Source organism: Larus michahellis, chromosome 2 (genome assembly GCF_964199755.1).
Source record: "Larus michahellis chromosome 2, bLarMic1.1, whole genome shotgun sequence".
NCBI classification, from domain to species: Eukaryota; Metazoa; Chordata; class Aves; order Charadriiformes; family Laridae; genus Larus; species Larus michahellis.
In genome coordinates, this window is record NC_133897.1 from 115,895,089 (window position 1) to 115,921,280 (window position 26,192).

Here is a 26,192-nt window from a genome sequence, read left to right on the forward strand (position 1 = left end):
AGAAGTTAAGAAATATGTACAATGAGATGTAACTGACCGGGATGTGAAACAGAAAAGGTTTTCTCTGGCAGGTAGTTTAATACCACCTCAGCCAATTTCTTTGCTTATTATTGTCTCCTCTGCCTCCAACACAGCCAAGCTCTCTTAGCCATGGAGCATTTCATATTCCTCTCACTCCTCTTCATGTTTCTTATCGTACTCCATTACATCTCCTCTTTCAACCAGAACATTACTCTTTAGAACAGTAATGCTGCTTATGTGTCCCTGAGCGTGTACTTCTGAGGGCAAATCACCTTAAAGCAAAGGGAAGTTAGCTGTTTGCCGAAGTTATCTATGGAAGCAAAGGGAAGAATAATATCCCTTACATCGTAAAAGAAGAAAATTATTGCCTAGGGAGATCATTTAGGACTGCAACTAGCTTGAGAAGAAGTCATATAATTAAGTGTTTGACAAAAACTATTCGGTTTCTGACAATTTGAAACTCATTTGCCAATTATTCTAGTTTCACAGAGGGCATCTAGTTGGTCATTAGAAGAGTTTTGAAACAGGGGCCTTCAGTTAAGTTCATCGCCGAACATTCGTTAGATGTGTTGTTGCATTCCGGGTAAATTTCGTCCATGACATCTTGGTTTTAGCCATAATATTCATGACGAATGGCATGAAAATTGGCAGCTAAGGGAATGTAACTTTGTTATTCAGTGCATTTTTAACAAAACCTGTTTGCATTCTTGCCCTTATCCTGTTTTCTAATCACAGCTAGTGTTGAGGAAAACCAGCACGAACAATTGCCAGGGACTTCAGGTCATGGGAGAATGGTGACCACAGTCTGGTAACAGGTTTATTGGCCATGTGAGAAGGAGTAGCAGAAGCCTGTGATTATCTAGTCTAAGATTTCCACAGATTGCCTGTTGAGTGTGAGTGCAGCCCCACCTAATTAACCAGAGCAGGACACTGTAGCAAACCTGTCCCCTTGATAAGGGGATGGCATTTCCTCCAGGAGGAGGACCAGGGTTGTGCTGTGAAACACAGGCACCACCCAGGACACAATCACTTGAGTCTGATCCTAGCAAGAGAATATTGCAACCTTCAGAACTTCTCACTTTGGCTGAGGTTTAAAAAGTGTGGAACGAGGACTGATAAGTTTTGGCGGTTTGTTTTTCCAGATGCCATGGATTGTTTTAGCTATTAATGAGAAAATGGGTGCGCTGGAATTGAGGGTATAAAGGATTGTTTTGTTTTGTTACCTGCATGACTGTGGGACAAACAGACTTGCTATAATAATTAAGCTTTTTTCAAGTTAATAGTACCATTTTGGATTTAAAGCATCCGTTAAAAAAATCTTACTGCTGAGTTCAAATCTAAAAAGCTTCCTACTACAGCACATTCTACTTTCTTGAGCTTTGGTCTGTGAAAAAAAAAAAAAACATCAAGATAAGGAAACAGATATAATGCTTTTTACAATTGTCATAATTAAACTCAAATTCTCTATCTATCATTCTGCCTAGTTACTTTCACAAGAATGCCCTATGTGTCCAAGTTAGATGTAAAGCAGCAGAGAAAATTTATATTAAATTGACTGCTTCATCTTTTGGACTGGTAGGTAGTGACATCCTCATGTGTCATCATCATTCTGTTTAAAAATGATTAAGTCTTATGCACTTCATTTCAATTACTTTTCCCAATCCAGGCTTTGAAATAGTGTTAAAATACCTGGGAAATTTACTTTTTTTTCTCTAAGTTTTTTTTTTTACCTCCTTGGAAGTTGTGTAAAAAAGGGGATGGCTTTTTACTTGGATATTAATAGATTTTAAGCCTTTCAGAAGTCTAGAATGTAAAAACATTAAAGGTGCTGATACTAATATGTTCATTGTCATAGCATAAAGCCAGTAGGTGTGTGAGTAAAGCATTGCTGCCTTGACTGGGAAATGTGACTTTCTATGGCTTTGTGTGAGTCAACTGACCGCATAGTTAATTGAATCATGGTAGTGGTTTTGTTACCCCATATGTATCTTTAGTGTTTTTCTATATAATTTTTTGGCAGCAGCAGTCAGACTGTTTTGTTCAACTGGAGTAATCAGACACAGGAATAAAAAGTTACGAGAAGTGAACTTGTAAATGTTCAGGCCTGGTGTGAGTTCCTATTTTTTTATGAGACCTGTAAGAGTGTCGTTATCTTTACAGGCGCTATGGTTGCCTCAGTCAGATTTGAGTTCAAAATTTTATGAGAAAATGGCAGAAAATATAGCTGCGTATTCAGTGCAAATAGTCACACAGACCTTCAAAACTAAAAGGAAAAAATGTTCTTTTGCACAGTTCCCAGAATTAACAGAGAACAAGGCAATTTGACCACATGGAGGAAGCTTCCCAGGTCTTCTATAAGAGTGAGCAGTCCAATAGTAGATGCTCAGTCAGCTCAGAGGATTCAAACTGCAAGACCGAAGAAAATAAATTAGCTGGCCACATCTGAGCCTGATGGCAGCTTCTGCATCAGGCAAACCTAGTGGGCTGGTTGCAGGAAACCTGAGGAGGGATCGATCTGTGGGATCCTTGGCGTTCCCAGGTTCCGAAGCAGTGTACTTGGGAGGCCAGTGCTTTCTGAAGGAATAAGAAGGGAGAGCTTGGAGGATGTATGATGCCCTCTGTGCCTTTTGCTCTTATTCTGTGATCTTCGGATAGCATTTCCGACTGTGAATCTTGGAAAGGTCCTATCTCTGGATGGTGTCCCTGGTGCCTTGTACCACTGGAGCCCAGGTCCAAAAAGAACAGAAGATAGTAAGATAATAAGAAGATTCAGGCTCCTTTTATGGTTCTTCCCACTGTGAAGAAATAGGTGTGATTTACCTTTCTTTACCAAAACTTTCAGGGATTGTACAAAGCCAGTTTAAATTTGAAGTAGGGAGGCAGGGCTGAAGGTAGGGCAGTAGGTGGAACAATGGACATCAGTGCACAGATAGAGGAATGGTATAAACCTTATTAACCGCAGAAAACCTGGCAAGTAATTCGTAACAGATCCTTTTTATTGCTGTCCACCATCTCTCCCAGACTTCAAAGATGCACTGTAATTGTCTGAGGTCACACTCTTAATGGCTGTATTAAGACCGTAAAAACTTCCCTCTAAATCACAGTCTTATGGAACTAAAACAATGTTAAGAGCCTTAGCAGGCTTGTCATTTTTTTCCTGTTCGTTTAGGGTAGGAGAGATCAGAGACCTCTTCCAGGATTTTATTCTGAACTTTCTCTATGTTTGTCCTTGACACGCTAGTCTCTTTCCATTTAGGAAAAGAGGAATGACTTTTAAAAAGTATGCAAGGCTCTTCTGAATGCAGCTTTATAATCACCCAATAAAGTACTTGTCCTTAAAAAAAAGAGTAGGTTCATCACTTTTTAGCATTCTACTTATTCCACCATGTAAGGAATAACAGTGTTTGCTGGATCTACTTGTGTGTTCTTATTTTATGTGTTTTCAGTGAGTTTGTGGAGTGTACGTGTTTTGTTTTCTCTTCTCTTTCAAACTGCTCTATGAAAACCTGTTGCAGAAGATGGTGAAATAAAATGATGGGCCTTCCTCATATCTCACCTTAACCACGTTTGTTCTTAAACCTGAAATAAAATGGAAGGAAGAGACTGGATAAAACAAATATATATCCCAATATTGCTGCAGGCCACCTTCTTGCATACAGCCATTCTGGGACAGAAACAAAGGAATTCAAAGTACAAATGGCCAAACTCTCTGTGGCTCTACAGTGTTGCAGATCCCAGGACTCTGCCCACCTACACCACCAGATTCAACCCATGTCTTCAGTCACTTGTGTTCTGCAGCTGTTTTGCCTTCACTAGTTCTGATAATAATGAGGGATTTTACCACCCCTTGCAGAACTAAACTCTACCCTAAATACTCATTGGCTAGCAATTCTGTAAATGGGTACAGAATATCAATGGATAAATATCATAATCGGAATAAAAAGATTACAATTAGTTGACTAATATCTTTTAAACACCTGTCACCTGTAAGCTAAAAAAAAATAATTTATTTACCTTTTTAAAAAATATTTCTCTATTTTTAAATAGGTTTCTTGCTCAAGTAATTTCAAAATGGGTAGTTACTGAAACCAGTGTCCTTCATTTATATGCTAGAAAGTATTACTACAGAAATCATACATTTCTGAAAGCAACCACCCATGTTATCCAAAATTCCTTCCTCGGATCTTCACTGCAGTGCCTTAAATAGTGCACTCTGAAAATACACTGGATATTATAGTTGCAGTAGAGCAAGTTTTCTAACAGTGATGCGTCCCGTTTCTTTGCAAGTGCTCACATGGGTGGCTGTTTCAGCAGGGGTTAGCCTGACTGTCAGAGCCCATAATGATCACTAGGTCTGGCTTTACTGTGAACTTCCCGAGAAAGAAGGTAAACACGAAATTTTAAATCAGCTACAGTTTTATGGGGCTAATGTAATTTTGTTTCCTTTATCTCCATGCAGTACAGATTTAACACTGGTGAACAATAATGGCTGAAAATATGAATGAAAAATGAAATTAGTTTACTTGAACATTGGATATGATTCTGAGTTACATTTGTGAAAATACAGGTTAATGTGACTGGTCTCAAGAGGAATACTTTTGATTTATCTGATTATTGTTAAAATGTGAATCTATCTTTCTCTGTGAACATGAATTCAAGAATTTGAAAATCGATGTTTTAAATTAACACTCTAAATCTAAACCCTCAAAAAAATTCTATTATGTGAACTGAAGACAGCTGTGAATAGGTATTTTGTATGCTATATGCTGTACTGTGTTTACAGTCCAAGTTAGGATCTTCATCGGGAAAAGCAGGGAAAGACCCAGGCCCCGCTATGACAGGTTTACTGGACATTTTCAGTCAAGTTCTTTGTAGACAGTGGAATTCCCAAGGAAAAAAATCTGTATTTACTGATACAGCATAACAACATTATTGCATATCTGATAAGAATTGTATTTCATAAAGCAGCCAAAGGCTGGATGGGAGACAGCTTCAGAGTTACTAAAAACCTGAAAAATCTGCCTTCAAATGTGACTGAAGACACCCAGTCAATTTAGTTTATGACAGAGAAGGGCATGAAATAGTTCTGTGTTGCAGCAGCATGGGAGAACATGGCTCATGGTAAGGTCTTTTGAAAAGGTCTATTCAAAAAACTCCGGAGCTATTAGCTGGAAGTGGATACCATACGCATTTAGAGGCAGCTATGTATCAGCGGCCAATGACCAGAACAATGTGCTTGGAAATGTGGCGGATTCAGTTACTTCATATTTTTAAATTTGGAATGCCCATCTTTCTACAAGGTGTGCTCTATGTCAACAAAAAATTGTGTCTCCACAATAGCAGCTATGGATGGTTTTTATAACCCTCATGTTACGTATGAGGACAAACAGTGTAGCCACCATGGCCCCTCCTGAGCTTACCCGATAATGCTGACATTTACCATGTGATGAACCTCCTGTTTTGAAATGAAAGATGAGATTTCTGTTGAATAGCTAAGATGTAATAAAGTGAAATGCCTGCGCACTTTTCATTCAGGTTTAAGGGAGTATGGCTTTTTAGTACACAAATTAAAGTAGATTGTATGAATCCACTCACCCTCCACCCTGAAATGAAATTAAATTAGGAGGAGGAAGCAACAAGGAATTATCAGGGTGTTCTGCATATATCACCAGTTTGATATATATATAGTAGTCTGCTTATGGTGTTTCTCTTTTAAAGAACCATTTTCCTGAAGTATTTTCAATGCTATGAAAATATTAATGCAGTCTTACATATTACTCTGCGGGCAGTTTTTATAGAATATTAGAACTTAATTTAGTTAAAAATATTTTAAAATGCATTACTTAAGTTATTTTTTTAAAATACTTATGACAAGATGCTTTGCTGTAGAACCTAGAAATAAAGCATTTCACCTTGAAGTGTTTGTTATTCCAGTATGCATACACTTTATCATTTGCCATTAATTGTAATATAAATTTCAGGAGCTCCTTGAAGTGTGTTTCGTTTATGGTAGTTCTACGTGATAAAATGATGAGTTACTAATATCATTTTTTTCTTAAGTGTATTATTAACGGTTTTGAAACTGTAACTACTAAATATTATGGAAAATACTTATTCTTTATTATTGCTTTAAACTAGTGAATATTAAAAGCAGATATTAAGTTCATTCCATTCACTTTCATGATATTCATGCTGATCTCAGTCAGGAGTAATTCCATGGAGATCTATGAAGTTACATCAGTTGGGGCATTGCTAGAAATAGTAACACACAAAAAAGAGAATTAAGCTCATACTTCCTTTTCCTTCTTTTCGTTTCATGCTTTCTGTTCCACTCTTCCCCTCCCTTCGATTTCCCTGCTTCAGTGAATACTCCTTAATACAGTGAAGTTCAAGTGAAATGGAAATATTCTTTACTATATTTTACTTGATCTTGACTTCTTGACTCTCTCTCTATATAAAGTAAAGTTTTAATTCTGTTCTTTATTGTTGTGTTTAATGTCAGCAATGTGTGACATTCTGTCAAGGCCAGTCTGGTGCTTTGGTGTTCCCTCTGAGCCCCCAAGAGTGAAACATGCAGTGTATAAATGCCTAATGTGCTGATGAAGTCAGGCATCCTTCAACAGAAAGATGTTCATTTACTATTTTGTAGATCTCAGCACAGTGATTTGTGATGAACTTCTGTACAGAGTGCATACAATGAAGAAGAAATCATCTTCTGATCTGAGTTCCTTACAAACATGTACGTGAAGTACATGCACGGGCACTTTAGGTGGCACCTAACGTGAGGGTAGCACCACCGTATCCTCCCAGTGTCGGAGCCTCAGAGTGAATCCTGTGTGACCTCACCAAATTGATAAAAGATCAGTCACGAACTGTGGAAGTAAAGATCAATCAGTCAGTCAAGTAGAAGTCACAGTTAAATTCCGTGACATTAGAAAGCTGACCTGTGCTATTCAAGCTATCAGCGTGTTTACTCATTTTTCCTTTTCAGCTATCCAACATCAGACAGACTATTATTCATAATGAGTAATTTCATCAAGTAATTTTTTCAGTTCCTGATTTAAAAGCTATTCTGAAAGCCTTTTCTGAAATGTTTAAGGCATGTTCACTGTTCTGAAAAATTTAATTCTATAAATAATTTTTAGCATGTTTGCAGGGGCTCATTAGAAGTGTTCCGTATTCAGTAATTAAGCTTTGTTTTGATTTTACCTGCATATTACTAGAATTATTTTCTGATTCTTATTTGGATAAGCATAATTCCTACAATCAGATTCTTGTCATATGTCATTTTTCTGCATATGTCAACATACATGAACAAAGTTCAAAATAAACTTTGCAAAAGCATTTTAACCTTTTAATCTTTTAACTTTACTTGTTTCTAGGTATGTGCAGACCATTGAATGTATTTACTGAAACATGCATGGGAAAAAAAAAACACAAAAGAGGCATGACCGCATAAACACAGTGGAAACAAATTACATGTCCATAAATAATAGAATAAAAATCTGAGATACTCTTTTTATATATATATTTTTTCAATCAGAATCATATCCAAATAAAATCAAAGTTACTGTTATGTGGGTTTTGTAAAAAAATTTTAAATTATTGCTGTTGTAAACTTACAGATTAAGTGTAACTAGTGGTTCTGTGGTTTAGGTGGAATTGAATGAAGCCTTGGAGCAGAAGCTGCGATGTTGTGTCCTCTGCTCGAGGGCAGAGTACCCTCCCATAGGGGATGCAGCCACTATCCTGTGCCATGGTTGGGGAAGAGCATTTTGCCCACAGACTTTCTCTTCTGCACTTGCTTTTGCTGTCACATTGTACTCTATGAGGTGCCTGATAAACTTAAGTAGCTTTTTGAAAGTACCAGTCATTTTTCCAGACATTCTTCATAAATTAAGATTTACTTCCCAGTTTGCCAGAGCCCACAAACTTTTTTCACTGAATTCCGTGAAAAATAGTCCACTTTCAAAATGGTTGCCATTTCAATTTCTTTATAACTAGAGCTGCGTGAAAAATATTTGTAGTAAATGTTTTCCTCTGAAAAGGAGATTTTTCTGTTTCTTACTATTTTTATGCCAGTAGAGGTGAAATAAGACAAGGTGATTTGTAGTAAATGTTTTCCTCTGAAAAGAAGTTTTTTCAGTTTCTTATTAATTTTTATGCCAGTAGAGGTGAAATGAGACAAGTTGATTTGAGCAAGTGGCTTAAGACTTCCACCAAAGCTAACTCAATTTCAGAGCATTGCTATAAAACCAGAAATAATTGCCATTCCATCTACTATGTGACAACAAATCGGTTACTATAGCCATCAAAGATAAGGTGGTTAAAGTTTCGGTTTTTAGTTAGTGGGGTTTTTTTAAAACCTCAAACTCAGGAATTTCAATGTTACAGCCCTGTTTTAGGGAACAGTTACAGTACTCCTGTTATTCTCTGCCTTTTAATCAGATGTTTCATATTCAGTGTGAAACGGAGCTTACATTTGCTGGTTTTTACTTTTAGATTGAGCTGGAAGGAAGAAGTTAAAATGAGTAAGATTAAGGTTTGATCTAAGCATGACTGTTTTCTTCCAACCCAATGAACTTCCCACCTTAGTTGCTGAGCTCTTTTATTTCATACCTTCAGAGAGGGCTTTTGTTTCTTCCAAGAGTCAGTTTTCTCCCATCTAGAAGTTCATTGGCCTTGGATATGAGCAGAACGTTCTTGCCACTCTTTTCCTACTGCCTCACTGGAGAAGCCTGGCTTGGGCACACAGGAACTGGAAGATATCCATGACCAGGCAGGGTGATCATAGTGGTGACATTTGTTGATACAGTCAGAGCTCCGTAATACCAATATGACTATAAAGTGGATTTTCCGATAAGTTCTTACTGGTAGAATACGGGACATTTTCACTGAGGCTGTGTGGGTTTTTTTCTTTCTGGTGGGCTAGTGGGCAGCATATGGGTAGCTGTGAAGATCAATAAGCCCTGTCGTGTCATTCTGTTAGAATGAATGTCTTCATAACTCTTACCCTTGCTCTTCACAGAGCTCCTGCAAGGTTTCCATGAAGTTTCTCCATTAAGACACTTGTGAATGTCTTTCTCCATTTTCATTAGTTTCTGGGGCTGACAACAGATTTTCAGGGGTGACACCACTCAAATTGAGCTACCAATTGCAAGCCAAGATGGGAGACCATCTGCAAGCATAGAGACTCGGATGCTTATATGTTTTTGTAGCATTCACTTTCGCTTGGACTTAAAAGATCACAGTGTACTTGGAAGAACATTTTTCAAGGAAATCAATCTCTGTTTCTGCTAAATGGGGTCAAGGTCTGTGAGTAAGACGGAGCTGTAGAAAGAGTCTCATAAAACTATGTTTCATTAAATTAAAATGAGTTGGGTGATTTTTCGTAGAGAAAGAAATATTTAACTTAATGTTTATCTTAATTTCTAAATAGCAAGGAATAAAAAGCTTAGAACCAGTTTGAGTCACGAGAATTGCTGGTCAAGACCAGCGAAGTCACATAATCACACTCACTGCCATCATAGAAAAAAAAGTATGGATTCTCTGGTGTGGTTTGCCTTGAGTGGACTGTAGTCCATAAGACTAAGAAAAGCCAGTTGCCTGTCTTGACAGTCAATATTGTCGTTTCCAGATATGCGTAAAAAAGCTCTGAAAACCTGTAGATCATGAAAACCTGTAGTTCAGGCAATAATTTAACTGTGGTTCTTGTTAAAAAAGTGCCATGCTACAGAATCGGAGAGCACTTAAAAAACTGGTAGAAAATGAGTTAGCATGCCATGCAGCTGAGGGAAGTGTAATATTGGTGCAAGTTCTGACTTAGATTAGCAGCTTCCATTAGATGGCTGTCAAACAGTCACTAGATGCTATATGGTCACATTAGCGTCCTTGCAATGAGGATCAGATGCTTCTTTTAGTACAAGGATGTCCATTTTCACTATGTGACCATATTGCAAAGCATGAAATTACTGGACTTTCACAGGAAAGGTACATTGCACACATTGCATGTAGGTTTTATCTGCTGATCTTCTCGTTCCTACTAGAAAAATAAGCCTTTGACATTCTCAGCTACTAGTTTGCAGTAATCCATATGCATACCTGAAATCTCCATATATGTATTAATCATTTAATGCAGTGTGTTTTACGCCACTGTGATAGCCCCTTTATTTTTATGTCAGTGCTGTAGGAAAGTGTGGCCTGCCTCTCCTACTTGCTTTCTTTAGTAATCCTGAGATAATACAAGAAGTCTAAATCACATTGGTTATCTGTAATTGCTAGCAAGTAGTGACTGTAATCCTTTCAAGAAATCTTCTGTGAGGAAAGCAACTAAAAGATCTCTAAAGTCACAAACTTAGGTGTGACAGTAGGGTGCCCAAGAGAGAGCAGCCTAGGTAGGTATGTGTTATATATAACCTTATTCCAAATTTGGGAGTGTCTTCATTTTCATTCCCTTTTGCTGTTCCCGCGGCCCAAACAGCATTCTGGAAACTCATTGTAAGTACTGCTGAAAAAAAAATGCTAAGGTCATAAAGTTCATCATCCTACAGACTGAGAAGGCTAAAATGCAACATCTAAACTTGTTTATGAGGTATATGCTTCAATACTGCCTAGATGACATTAATCAAATGATTCAATTTAATATATTATGTTACATGCACGTTATACAAACATAATCTCCTGGTTGTTTTCTTTCTGGGAGAAGAAAATGTTGATTGGCAGTTCTGAATTTGCAGTGGAATTCACAATAGGCTCTCCAACCGATGTGCTGTACTTTACCGAGTCAGAGAGACTCTGTGTCCTATGCTGCAGAAAAGGCACGAGCAGTCTAATTACACGGTATATTATTACTCACTGGAGCAGATCAGAATTTTTTAAAAGTTGACTGTTAATTGTGTGCGTGCAAATGAGGAGAGTGGAAGAGAGGACTGATCACAGCTTAGTATTTCTATTTGTCGAGCCCAGATTTTTGCGTGCAGTCCTGCCTATTGCCAGTTGCACTCCTCACAGGAGTAAAAAAATTGGACTCTGTGTCAAAATTTTGCTGACATATTACTGGTAGAATTCTTGCAGACCTTGTAGTGTATTTAGATATGACTCAGAGATAAATTATGTGTTAGGCTCTTTTAGCGACTACAGTTTTAGTCACGCTCCTAGTGAAGAATCAACTTGCTATTGGCCACAGAGATGAAGAAATCCAAACCCAAACATCCAAGGCACACACTACCCTGGCACTGACCAAAAGCACATGGATGAAAACAGTCATCAAAAGTAAAAGTGAATAATTGTCACCACAAGTATATGCAAATTAAAGATTGTTGGATGCAGACAGAAAAAAAACCCACAAACATCCATTTTTATGACATCGTTGGTGGGATGCCTCTCTTCTTGTTTTTGCTGTATGGATACTGTTCATAAGGGAGTCCTCACAGATCAGCTGGAGTTTAATTACATTTTTTCCCCAGTTACTCCCATTTATTGTTTTGCCCATGAACTTGGAATGAGTCTATGTTACTGGCCAAAACATTTCTCTTTATGACTCCCTGTCCACTGTTCAATATTAAATTATATCGTAAGTATCACTTGCCTTTTGTGATTGCTGACATGGAAGCAAAAGCCAGACATTCTCTTGAGAGTTTTACCCAAGGCAGAGTACCTTTCATATTACATGCCAAAACAGATTAGGAAAATAATTTGAGACCTCATTTTCTTCTGAACACCTTTAATAAAATATGTGGAGAGATGCATTTCAGAATATGCATCCTTTTATTGATGTCTAGATTTTCATTAATGTGATATAACGTAACAGAAAGGCCACACAGAATGGCTGCAAAATATCAAGACCTTTGGGATAAAGCAATGTGCTGCATGAGGAGCGCGTGGAAGTTTGATTCTCAGCATAAACGTGTCTTCCATGTGTTTATAAAAGTCTGAGAATCAGGGAAAAGAATTTCCCTGGGAACATCCCATAGTGTGTGAGTAAATAAATAAGCAAATGCTGAGAATCTTTGCTGTTCAATAGGGAAATGAGAACCTCTCACAGTTTACCATAGAGCATAAAGTGGGAGCACAGCTACAAATAGTACTGCTAAAAAGCCTAGTTTATGTCCTCTCCCTTCAAACAATAACACAGCGTTTCTTTGAACAGACTACTGTGATCTGAGGTGTAAGTACCGATATGGTCCAAATGTGTGTTTAAATTTGTGCTCATTACTAAAGAAAGGCCTTCGAGACTCAGAGCTGTGCATACATGATGTTGTGTGTTTACATCGCCTTCCACCTGTGTACCAGCCCTTCAGTTTCTGGACCTGGCACAAAACTGAGGATTCACAAGTGTCCTCTAACTCACTGAATGGTTTCTTGGAAGAACCATGTTCACCAACAAAAAAAAAAAATTCAACTTCTCTCACTCCTTAAGGTGCTGTGGTCCTGATGATGCTTAATTAGGGTGTCCCTGTTGGTGTTAGAGTTAGGGCTGGCTGTTGGGGTCTCTCTGTTGGTAACCACACGTAACGTAGTTGCATTGCCTTAATTCTGTATGTTGCTAAAACAAATTCCAAGAGCATGTTAGTCCGTTTCTCATATATATTTTACTTGCATGTTTTTATAGTTGACATAGATATCACTGCCATTCTGTCAGTTATCGTAGCAGTTATTGACCTTACGAGATTACATTATGCATTATACTGTGCATATGGCAGTTTGCCTTGCTCTGAATCTTGAACTGCTACAACATCATCAGATTATTGAAAAAAAAAAAAAGAAAATTGTGAATGTTGGCTCTTCATACTGATCCTATAAAATACATTTCAATAATAAAGGTTTGTGAGTCGCTAATGGCCATAAACTGTTTTTATTGTGTTAGTCATTTTGAGTTATTAATTATCCATTTTTTACTACCTTCTACGTTCTCCTGTATTGTCTACTTGCTCTCCATATACCTGTGTATGTATTATTTTAGTGAAAGCATTTGTTACCTGATTATTTTTCACAGCTTCCTGTAAAAATGTAAGCAGCGTAATTCTGCAGTCTTGTGAGATAAAATTGGAGGGGCAATGTGGCATATCCATAAATCTTTTTATAAGAGAGAAGTTTTCACATATATCTAAAGGAAATCATATGTTTCTTGAAGATGTGTATGAATAAGTTTGGAACACATGAGTAGACAATATAGATAAATAAAATTTGTAAAAGTGTAGGGAATTTATGTATTCAGGTTTTCTTATTTTGCATGCATTTTCATTTTAATTACATAAGAATTTATTACGCATTTTTCTAGCCACTAAGTTATTCCAAGGAATTGTTGTGTGTTAGGGACACCGTGTTAGCAGCATGGACAAATATATTCATATTCTTCTTACCCAGGGCATCCTCAAGAAAACAAAAGCAAATGGTTGTTGAAAGTAATAAGCATTCTTCAGCCTTATGATGCTGTATCTATTTAACATCTCATTTATTCCTATGCCATCAAGTGGTTTTGGTCTGATGTCCATAGAATTGCTATTTCCACTGTTTATTAATATGCACTATATTCATCAATTATCTTGCCTTATTTCATGAGTAATTAAATGTTCCTAGTTTGTCCAAAAAATAATAATACAATAAAAATCTTAATTGGCTTCCTCTCAGTTATTCATGGCATGATCAGATAGCCCTGTCTCCAGCTGTTAATTGCACTAAACATGAATTGATAGGTTCAGCCAACACAATTACGGAAAATGAAGCATATTTTTGGAAAAATACTGATGGAATCAGAGGCTGTAGGGTGTCGTGTTTTTTTTTTTTCTAGGTGTAAGTAACATATTAAAGCAGGACTGAGGTGTGAGAGTGATTTAAGAATTGTGTTGGGGTTTTTCTGTGCAGAATAATTGTCCACTAAATATTTAAGAAAAGCACCACTCTCAGCGCAGAGCATATTGTACTTACTCTTTCCTTCCTGGAAGGTGCACGGTGATACACTCTTGGATTTTTTCTAATTCATAACACTTTCAGTGCCATAGCAGCAGTAATATAGTTAAGGTGAAATGAAGCTATGTCCTAGTTAATACTCATGGGTTTTTATCACCATGATAAAATAAATGTTTTCAGTGTTGTTGGAGCAGGAAAGAGACTCTCATAATGCATACAACAGTCTAAGAGTTGGAAGTAAACATTTTTTGCTCTGAATTTCAATTTCTTCCAGGTTTTGGAGCCTTTACCATCACTCCTTTTTGTTACACAAGTTGGTTGCTCCCTTTTGGTTTGGTTTTCCTATCACTCTCTGGTCTTAGCTACTTTTTTTCCTCCTCTTTTAAATCTGCTGCTCCTGCAAAGCTTTATCCTTCTTTTTCTGTAAGTCTGTGATCTTTTGCTTTCACATGCATATTTTCTCTGTTATTCTCTGTATCTGTTCATCTGATTCCTCTTGGGCAGATCCTCCTATCTATTTTCTGCCTTTTTCTCCAGTACTTCATCATGGAGGATTCATTGACAGCTCAGACCCAAAATGGGTGTAGAACTAAATGTTATCTTTTCTCCTAAACATTTCCACCATCCTACTTGCCATCCAAGCTCATATAGCAGTGCTTAGCCAATCTTCCTCCACAATTTATGGAAAGCCTGTCCCTTTTTCTCTATACAGACAAATGTCATTTTTCATAAGCTTTTTCACTTTTTAAGACTTCTTGCGCACTTCTCTTAGCGTCCATATTGCCAGTCCATCCAAAACCCAGCTGGTAACACTGCTGCTGTCATCGGCCAAACTATTACTTATATCTTTTAAGCTCATCTTTATCTTCAAGATGTTCCACACTACTCTGTCCAAACCTATAAATCAGATCAAGTGTTTCCTCATCCCAGCAGTTCTGCTCTATAAATATATTAAGACTACATATTCTTAATAACTCCATGACATCTCCTGTGCCTGTCATGACTTCACTGTTCTGTAAATTATCTGTTCTTTCGGTTCTTTGTCTACATATAATCTTTTTCCACAGAACACAAAAATGAAAAATTCATAGCCATTCAGATAATGAAAAAAAGAAAATAAATCACTGGTTCTGGCCATGTCCCACTTTACTATACTTCTCCATGACTTTCTTATATCTTTGGGGCAAGGTTTTACTATTTTTATCTTATATAGCACACTAGTCTATTGTTAGCCCTAAGATAATTTATCAATCGTCTTGAGGACTGTTGCATGATTGTAAATGGATTTAAATAATAATTAACTGGCTGAAGCCTTGTTATCACAAACCTTAAAGTGTGAAAGATATTCACAGATACCAGAGGTTGGAATATTTTTATTTGGTTGTTTTATCCTTTAGTGGTATTCTTGATAGGATATTCTTGATCAAGTCACATTTTCCATCATTTTAGTTATCAATATACTACTACATCCCTTTGGTTTTTCTCTGTTACACAGTCTAATAGATTACATTTTTTTAAAGGAGTTGGTAGGGACGTAAGTGCTAAGGATTGTCACTACAGTATAACTGACAAGTCCAGCTCTCTGAATATATTATTTTTGTGCTTTTAAAAGTTCCTGTGGCCATTCTCCTCTTCGGGTAAGCCAGTGAGCTCATCCGTTTGGAATATTTCAAGTGCCTTTTGTGGTATTTTGAAAACTCTTTTTGTGGAATTCAGGGTCTCCTGAGAATGGAACATTTTCTGCATTGCAGGGATCCAGTGTGGGGGAGTGAAACTCAGGACATCCACACTCGCTTTGAAGCATACTGAAAAACACTCCTCTTTCGCTCACCGCAGATTCAGAAGAAAATATAAAATATGTTCTGATGAAATGTAGAGCATGCTTTTCCAGACTGACATTAACTTAGTGCTATTTTAGAAAACTTCTTTGTTGCCAATTTGCCAGTAGGTACAATGTCTACAACCTGTTAAAACATGAACTTTATCTGAGAGAACACTGAAGGAACATAGTGGAATACTGTTTGCTATGCATGACTGTCCATGCTCCAAGATAGATATTGAGGGTGACATTTCCAAAAGTATTATGTGATTAGCCATGCCGGAAAAGAATAAAGTAGCTGAGTGACTCCCATTTCAGTTGTGCGTGGTATAAGAGGGCATCCTCTAAGGAGTCCTCTGGCCATCAGGAGCTGAGACAGTACCATGAGAATGTTTTGCCACATCTGAAACCCCATAATTTACACATTAGTAGCTCAGAGGTTACAGCAGCAGTTGCATCCAGACTTCTACTAGTGGTGAGAGCTGAAATGAGGACCTCTGGCCTCAAACAGAGTGGTTATTATATCACTTGTAATGAAGATTTCCATTTTCAACTTGTTGTAATCAATAGTCTATAACATTGTGAGTCACTTCAGGGCTAATAACTGCAATCTGTTATTATGTGTTGAAATCCCTTACACTGTTACAGCAGCATACAAGTTTTGGCTGTACCAGTTCCCCTAAGTGTAGAAGGAGTAGGTAGGGATATTTAAACACTGCTTAGTACTCTGAAAATTTATGGAAAATTAAACCAGGCCATGCATTATCAGAATAAGATATTTTTTTGTGAATAGGGGGTGAGTAAACAGTAAATGCAACAACCCCAAGTATATAGGTTATTAAACGGTTTGGCTTCATTTTGACAGAGTTAGTGTAATGTATTATTGTTTTAGTCTTAATTTTAAGAGATCTAACAGAAATAATGTTTTGGTACTGTCTTGAGATGCTTACAGTCTAGGCAGACAACATGGAGATCAAGTAAAACTGCATTTGACTCATGAACGGATGTGCACTGAAGACAGAGAAAAGTTTCCCATTAATTGCACCACACTCTGCATTTGGCCCAACATAACCCAGAAAGCACTCCATTAAGGATATGATCTTTTTCATGCACTTATTGGGCACTGAAAACATGCAGATGAGCAATTAAGACCTCCTGGGAGGCCCCTGTCCATGAATGTTTTCAGGACTGAGGTTCTAGAGTATATGTGGTGATCCTTATCTTGCTGTGGACTCATGAACAATAGTGAATTTTGTATCAGAAAAATTTTCTTGCATCTGTTTTCCAGCTGGTGGAACAAGATAATTTTTCTTGTGTATTATTTAGGCATCCCCTATCACTATGTTGGACATGGAAAAGTTTAAGTGATAAAACGATTCAGAGAATGTTTATTCCAGTTATTTTTACAATAAGAAACAATGAATGGTAAATGTGCACGTGCTGTTTTTTCTCTTAGCTCGAGTATCTTATGGCCTCTGTTGTATTTCGTTTTTTTAGGCCTTTCTCTGACGTCCGCCCATTGCATAGCCATACGTATTAGATGACTTTGGGACTTGCTTTACATCAACGATGAAGGGATTATCTAGCAGCCGTAGTCATCATCATGGGGTTACCTGTGACTCTCCGTGTGACAGTCTGCCACACCACCCGGACAGGAAGCCATATTTGTTAAACCCGGTGGACCCCCATCCTGCAGACCACCCTTACTACACTCAAAGGAACTCTTTTCAGGCAGAGTGCATGGTGCCCTACAACGATCAGATTGCCAGCAGCACTTTTCCCCGGAGACATTACAATTCCCATCACGAACTCAAGGACGAGTGTGCTCTGGTTCCCCACGGAACTGCCAACAAGACCAACCGCATTCCTGCCAACCTTTTGGACCAGTTTGAGCGGCAGCTGCCTCTGAATCGGGATGGCTACCACACTCTGCAGTACAAGCGGACTGCCATGGAACACCGCAGTGACAGCCCAGGGAGGATCCGGCATCTGGTTCATTCTGTCCAAAAGCTCTTTACCAAGTCCCATTCACTGGAGGGGCCATCCAAGGGGAGCGTCAACGGGGGCAAACCGAGCCCAGAGGAGTCGCAGACCATGAGGTATGGGAAGCGCAGCAAGAGTAAAGAAAGGCGATCAGAAGGTAAGCCCAGATCCAATGCATCAGGATGGTGGAGTTCAGATGACAACTTGGACAATGATGTTTGCATTTATCATGGTCCCAGTGGGGTCATGACCATGGGAAGATGCCCTGATCGTTCTTCTTCCCAATACTTTATGGAAGCCTATAACACTATTAGCGAACATACTGTGAAGTCATCCAGAAGCAATAATGATGTCAAATGCTCTACCTGTGCAAACCTGCCTGTGAATTTGGACTCCCAGTTAATGAAGAAAAGCTCTTGGTCCTCTACACTAACCGTGAGCAGAGCCCGTGAAGTTTACCAGAAAGCATCAGTTAACATGGACCAGACAGTGGTGAAGGCAGAGACGTGTCAACAGGAACGGTCATGTCAGTACCTCCAGGTACAGTGTGGAGAACTGATTGCTGTTAACTGTGCTCTGCCTTGTCTCAGGTGTTTGTGGGGGATGGAGGTTTTCTCTGGTATTTCAACTGTCCTGAGAGGTCACTGGTCACCAAATAAGGGGTAATGCTGCTGAAATTAAAAATAAATCTTTTTCTTTTCTTTTTTTTTTACCCCCAGCATTCAGTATTTCAAAGAAACAGTTCATACTGGAACAGGCTTAATTTTTTCATGTGGGAAAAATAAGACCTTTCTATGTACTTTTTGAATTTATAAGGCAGTCACAGTAGGGGTATAGGGAACTTGATGTTGTAGTGCTTGCACTTAGCATTACAATGTCAATTAACCGAATGTTACCAGGATACAAATTCTTTGATTTCTGTAATTTCAAGATTTGCCTTCATTTACTGCTTATTTTATTATGAAAGCTTTTGAGACCCTTTTGAGAAACTTTGGGGTACCTTAATACTTTCTCCAGCAGGAAAACAACCTACTTTCCTTTTTGCCATAGAATATAAATTCTCATAAAACAGTTATTGTAACATGTCCAGATTTGTTTATCTGGCTATTCCTCTTTTCATGGCTTTGAGTCAAAAATAAAAAATCAAAAGGTTGAAATTATTGCTTGTTCTGATTATACATTTTAGGAGTACATCACCTACTCCCTCACAAGCTGTTTGCAGTTAATACAGCGTCACTATTTTTCACCAGTATTGTATCTTTAAATGTCAAGAATCAGATGTCTGCTCTTGGAGCTATCATACTGCCGGTGAATGTTTGTGGCAGGAACATGGATCAGAAAATATTAAAACTGTTTCGTTCTTAGGAGAGCTGTGGATAGCTTTTATGCACTTTAAACGAAGCACTTATGGCACACCTGAGTGTGTGTGTAAGATGGAACAACGTTGCACAGAGAAGAGAGAAGACCATGAGGAAAAAAGAGGTTTGCTGAGATGATTTGGTTTCATTTTAATGTAGTGGGACTCTTGTCTATTTGTATAGAAACTGTAGCGAGTTTTCTCATATGGGTGCTTTAATGAGACAAGTCAGCTTCCACATTCTGCTGTTTAAGTCAGTACGCAGTGAAAGCGTAGGACTGAGGCATCCGCGTTTAAAAATTGATCTTAAAAGGTTTTATTGAACGGCAGGCAAAATAATTTTGAATGCCAGCCTCTGAGATTCTAAGTTTTAAATGTAAAGAAATGGGTCTGTGTATTTTCTATTAATTGTTAGGAGAGTGGGGTGGGGGGAGAGGGGGCAACATGGATGCTCGGTGTGTGTTTACTGCTGTACGTATGGACAGGGGAGGGAGAGGGGGTTCAAAATAGCCTCAGGTTGCAACCTTTTGAGGAGGTTTTTTTGCATTTAGTCTTTTTTGTCTGAATTTTCTGAGTGAGAAGAAATCGTAACTTTAGACTTGATTGTTGTGGTTACTTTGGACCCTGAGATTTCTTTTGTTGATGTTTTTGTTTACTCCTTCAGTCTTCCTCTCAGGTTTAGATAAAATAGCTGACAATTCTGTGTATGACCAGATGGCTAGAAAAGAGCGAAAAACTGTGCCAGCATCAGCTTTAAATGAACACCTCCATAGGGACTTTTAGATAATGTTTAACTGACAGGAATAGACTCCTGAAGTGGAATTAGAGGACATTATCTGTGTCTGTATGAAAATATGTCCAACAATTGTCAAGGGCAGGAATTAGAATAACTACATTCTCACTTAGAATAACTAAATTCTCACTGTGTTTCCCATCCTCGCTGGCAGTTTTATTTTGCTTTTAATTTCAATTTGTTTCATTTTTTGCTAATTGTATTCCTGTTTGTAAAAGCCAAGGCAATATAAGTGGTTTGAAATTGTTTTTTTAAAAAAAGAGGAAAATCTTAACCAGGCTTTGATTAACGTTGTAAATAATGTTCAAATAGGGTAGGGTAGATTTGAGGAAGCAGGTCAGGATTATTCTTCTCTGTTGGCAGCTTGAAAGGATGACAAATGGATATAGGTATTAAAAAGTCAGTCTACTTTGAATGCATCCCATTGCCTTTCTCTTCACTATATCACTTATCTTTTTACACTACAAGCCCTTTAGGGCTTGGTCTTTGTTCCCTTTTGTGTTTCCACAGTGCCCTGCACAATGGTATTGAGGCCTTTTGGCTGTCCTGCAATATAAATATATGTTAACAGCAGCAGAGTGTAACTCCGTTAGTGGGCTGCAGACATATTCAGTATATCTGTTATTTTCCTGGTGACCTTCTCATCATTGTACAAAAAGGCTGGTGTCCTATGTTAGAACAATTAGAAATGCATTAAATGAGATGAAAGCTGCAAATTCATGACAATACTGAACAACTCTGATAATTTATTTTCATTATTATGATGCTTCTTTGTTGCTTTATTTAACTCCTTAAATGTTAAATAGATGCTTTTATCAACTCACTTGTAATTTGAGCTGTTGTTTATGGTGCAGGACGTAAATTCTCTGATCCTTGAAAGAGGCAACTATTTTCTTCATGCAAACTCTTCTTCTGATAGTATCTGAATTCAATGAAGAAGTGACTTTTTTCAATTCAGGGTACTCAGGATAATTTTCTTTATCCTGATAGATCTGAGTATATCAGAGATCACAGACGACATTGACTTCACATTTACTTGTAAGGGCTTTTATCACAAAAGTATCTGGATGAATTCTCAGTGTAAAGTGAAAATAACAAACAATTATCTCACTTGGTGTGATATTTTCCACATAACCGTTCTGTGGAAGGAGTTGGCAGTAGTTAGTGTTACAGATGGGCTTATTTCTCATAACTTGGAATTTGGATCGAGTGCAGAGTCCTGCTGCATTGCACAGTCTTTCTTTACCCCGGCAGGCTCCGCTTCCAGCCCGGCTGCTGAGGCACAGTGTCTGTCCTTGGAGGTCTAGGGGAGGCTTGGCTCAACACTGCGCATCTTCAGAAAGAGACATTAGCTCCCAGACTAGTCTAAAGACTGTCCAGCAAACCTTTTCCTCTCACCTGCATCTCAGGAATGGAGTTGTATTTTTCTTTTCTCTCTATTCCTCCTTTCAAGAATCGGGAGATCGATAGTAGAAAGATAAGGTGCTTTTTTTTGAGCTCCTTCTTACTTCAGGAAAGTGCTTTTATTTGATCCAGGTTTACAGTTGGACTAATTTGAAGGAAGGTGAGAAGGAACTGTTTGTGTTTTCTCAAAATTCTTCTTCAAAATTATTTCCCTACCTTCAGAGAATAGTTTATAAAGCAGTGGACAGCCTCTACTTCTCTGTTAGCTTCTCCTCTGGAAAAATTAAAATTAAGCAAAACTGTCGAAGAAGAAATGTAAGCAGCAGTCTTTTTCTGCGAACAATAGGGTCTAAATACATGGGTAGATATTTTTGACACTCTTGTTTTCTATGAATTCATGATTGTTGAAGCTAATAGAGTATCAAATACACTGCAGAGTTTGTCTCTGATTATAGTTTTGCCATTCAGTGTTCCCTGTAATTGCTATTCCCATTGTCCTTGGTCCATTCATTAAAAGATGAACAAAAATACAAAGGATGACATTTTTTGTATTATTCCTCTTTTCTTACGTGGGTCAGTCATATGTTTTCTTTTGATTCCATTTGATGAGACTGAAGTCAGTTGTGTCAGAAATTTGGGGCTAAGGATGGAAATTTTACTTCTGAAAACTGAAGTGCAGTATCATCCAAATGCCCCATTTGTATCGCTTGTCCTTAGTGGGAGTCTGTAAGAAATACTATAAAAAAATATAAGCCAAGTTTCTGGGTGTAATAAGCATTTTCTGGTGGCAAAGGGCTCTGGTTCGTACTGTACTCAGTTTCCTGTGTGAAGGTTGTCTGTAATGTGCATTATTCTATAATGTGTAGTGTTAAGAAACTCATAATTAAAGTCTCCAGTCTCAGGACAAGGCACTTCCACAGTTTCTTAGGAGATACCGCTCCCTCTTTCTGTTGCCTGTGTCCATGGATGGCCAAATGGAGGGCATCACCCTAGGTCAGGGAGCTAATAAGGACCAGTATCTGTCATATGATTTCTAAACGTGGTAGGTTAAATTACAAAGCGTTTATTCTTATGACACAGCAATTTATGCTAGATCTGTTATACTGGACTTATCTATGCAAATCTATCTGCATTTTCAGTTAATCTCTACTTTTTCCTCATTCGTGGTGTTTGTTTCTGTCGCAACTACCATATTCAAATTAATCTTTCAGTATGTCCTTGTGTATATATATATGTTGTATTTCAGTATCCGTTAATATTGATGTTCCATTTCTCATATGTCTGAAGACCTGCCTTTTTGTTCTCTTATTCCATTATAAATTGAAAATTAATGAAGCCTATATTATTTCCCCTTCAATTTTCCAGTCAGAACTACGAAGTATATGAGGTATAAATTTCAATTGTTTTTACTGAGTTCATATGAAACATACTTCTTGGTAAAGCTAGTGAAGCAATTTGAACAATTGTGAAATAAAATGTCAGATGTTATAATGTATTCTAGGCCAGCTTCCAGGTTATGGAATTATCGTGAAAATGTTTAGAAATTCTTAAATGTTGAAGAATTTTAAAATAAACTAGTATCTAAGAACATTAAAACTGAAAAAATATCATTCACAGAAAGCTAATTTATTTCAGTTTTAAAATTGTGAGATGGGTAATACGAATAGTGAATAAAGTTAGGGAATTTGTGGGAACTTGGAAAATATAAATAACCCACAAAATAGGTTATTTACAAAAAATAAATTAATAACAAATAATTTCATTGAACATACATATTGGTTATTTAGCCTACCTGTAAACCTACCCAAGATGTCTTTGCTATATTAAGACAAATATGTAGGAGAGTATTTCAGTATAGCTGTCCTCTTCATCTTTGCCGTCCTTTAATTTACCTTAAAAAAAAAGAAATTGTCGGCTGAGTTGGTGAGATTGATTTTGCCACATATTTCACCTTAACAACTGCTATGTTCTCATTTATTTAATTAAAACCTGGACTGACCTTTGGTGTGTGAGTAATGGAGTAATGGGGGCCACCTAAGTACCAAGAGTGCTGTTCTACAGCAATGTCAGTACTTCACTTTTAGCTGCAATTTTATCTGCCCATGTTCCTTCGGTAATAATTTTCTGTCCTTCAGTTTTATCACCATTCTGTTACTTCTTAGTATTGAATATACTAGCGCTTATCTTATTTTTTCTAGATTAATTTGAATTACTGTTTGTTCATTCTGTTAACATCCCTATACTCTAATAGCGCACCGCTTAATGAACGTAATTCTGGCAGCTGGATCCCGATTTTGTGTTGCTAGCATACCATATATAGGATTTAGCAGCGTACTTGTGTGACACTACGTTGCATGTACTGTTACGTCAGAAATGTTTATGAAAATTATGGCTGCACATAATAGCTGGCTTTTGGTATCTGTGTCAGTTCCTTCAAGGTTAAGATTTGACTCAGTCCTGGATCTGACTCCTTTCTGTAGACTTAAATATCTGGAGTGTCTTAATCTTATTGTTTTCAGTAATTTCACTGGAAAAAAAAAAAAAAAAAACACAAAAATCTTCAAGACAAACCAAGTCCAGCAAAGAGGATCATTTCAATCTGCATCTGAGTTTGAAATTCTTAACTCTTATTGTGGAGACATGCAAAGTAGGTGGGGAAAAAAACACTGAGAGGTGATATGTTTTCCTCAGTCAGTGCAAAGTAATAAGGAATATTTCCCCTACATCCAGTTATGGGGTTTTTTTATGTTTCCAGAATGGAATTCATAGTACAGATCTTGAGGGGAGAAATACTACAGTGACAGAAGAGTGTTTTGAGCTGGGGGCAGCTCGCCACAGTTCCTCTTCTGCCTTACAAATGCTCCTGTGCTGTGCTTGTTGCACATCTGAGCTGCTGTCACTAGTGAATTAAGCACCAAGAACCTGAATCTGTTGTATATTGTTTATTCTTTCATCCTCCTACCCCGAGCCTGTGCAATGGACTGTCTTGTTTGGACTTCTGAGAGATGTGTATTTCTCTCACCAGAGGCTGAGCAATGTGCCATGCAGTTGGATAAGGCACTGTGACAGTTCCGATGGTCCAGGGCTTCCACAGACAGTCTTTGACTTGTCTCAAAGACTCTTTTGTGCAAATAAGTTTGTGTCTAATTTTGCTTTACTGACATAACCCCAGCCTGTTAATCAGTTTGTTAGGAAATCTTTGAGATTTCCTGGTCTCTAGCAATTCTGTTCCCAGCAGATGAGAGTCAAGACCATGACCTTGATTTGATATCCAGTGGGACTCTGCTGTAGAGCAGAGGTGACAGTTTGGAGTCGCTGAAAAGACACACTATGATGTTCTGAAACCAGGAAAATTTCCTTGGAACCAAACGAAAGCTTCTTACACAGGTGTATTTCATTGCTGTAATCCAAAAGAAAGCATTGTGGAAGTTTCAGCAAAGTCTGTCCACTGTCCACTAAAATGCGACAGAAGCTAATAGGCAGCTGGAGATGGTAGCTTAACTGCATTACTTACAGCTGCTGCCTGCGAAAGCACAACATTAGCAAAGCACCAGAGATTATCCAGTTACAGTCAGCCAACAGAAACAGCATAAGGGCTGTTTCTCAAAATGCTCTCCCCGCCACATCTGTTTTCTTCCAAGGATACAGATTCAGCTACACGTTCTCCATTCACAAGCCAGTTTCCTGCTGGCTGCTTGATAGTGGGCTTGTGGTCATGTGTAGTGAAAGAAACGTAAAATGACATCTCATTCAAGAGCACTGGCATTTGATGCCAGCTAGTCACTGTATGCAGGTGCTGAAGTGATTAGGGAAAGAACTGATTCGCCCCAAAAGAAGGTATCTAGAAGTGAAAGAACATTTCTCCATGAAGAACATCTCCATTGCTTTCCAGGACTGGTATTCATGTTAACAGTCATTGTGTTGTCCTTACTTGGGCAAGGAGCCGTATCTCGTTTTAGCCAACTGCACTGCAAGCTTCAAGGGTATTGAGAAAGATGAGAACGAATGTCTGCCCTCTGCCACAGAGAGAATATCATCCATGAGTATCACTGAAGCAGTTTTAGTTTGAGGTCCTGGACAAGAGTCTTGCTATATGACCTTCAGTTATGTTTCCTTCAGCTAATAGATGTGGTAGTTGCCGTTTGGCTTCCGTTCTGCAGAATGTGTTTGGGGGTGACAAACTTGCAAGGCCCTTGGCTGGAATCATTGTATCCACGTGGCCCTCTTCATGGTTAGTTGGATTTTTATGCGTAAAGCAGGAGGAGAAGACTTATCTGGAATCAAGACATGGTGGTTTTGTGTAGGAGACACACTTCATAAAACAGGACGTGAATCAGATTGACAAGCTAGTGGTCAAGGCACCTTTTGATGAATGAAAATTATAAACTGGAGCAGTGCTTGAAGAATTTTTTTTATTGATTTAGCCTATGAGGATTCATACTCTTTTAGAAGACTTTCCAAACTACTGTTATGTGAAGGAAAGATTGCGATTCTTCACACTGCTTATTCAGGTTCGAGGCAAGGTGAGGGCACTTAGGATCGAGGAAGTAGTGTTCTATCTCGGACAGGGTCTTTGTCTTGGCTGTTAATGCTCTTCATGTAAAAAAATATGGAGATAAGTCAGCTAAATTAAAAGAATTTATAGTAGAACCTGATTACTGAAATAGTACAAGTTGAATCAAGTGTTGCTGCAGATACTGAGCATATTATTTGTCCTAAATAGAAGCAACCTTCCTATCTGCCTTTTTGAAAACTCCTGAGGCTTATTAAACATATATTGTTCTTTAAGCTTTCTAAGGCTTCCTTCTTTTTTGCATACTTCAATGATTCTTAACGCATGCACAATGATAGAATGAAATGCTACTCATCTTTATTGGTCTGATTAATTCAATATTCATGAGTGCTAG

At 37.9% G+C, this 26,192-nt stretch overlaps 1 protein-coding gene across 6 annotated transcripts in view; it reads left to right on the top strand.

The window, feature by feature from the left end:
- DLGAP1 (DLG associated protein 1) overlaps positions 1-26,192 on the top strand; it is a 462,862-nt gene that overhangs the window by 301,290 nt on the left and 135,380 nt on the right. For 5 of the 6 annotated variants that reach the window (XM_074576757.1, XM_074576758.1, XM_074576754.1 and 2 more), the window contains one exon: positions 17,246-18,271. In XM_074576757.1, coding sequence (XP_074432858.1) covers positions 17,318-18,271 — 954 coding nt within the window. In that variant the 5' untranslated portion in view covers positions 17,246-17,317. Of the gene's footprint in view, positions 1-17,245; positions 18,272-18,932; positions 19,214-26,192 lie in introns of those variants that run through there. The other variant, XM_074576760.1, reaches the window with a different exon arrangement.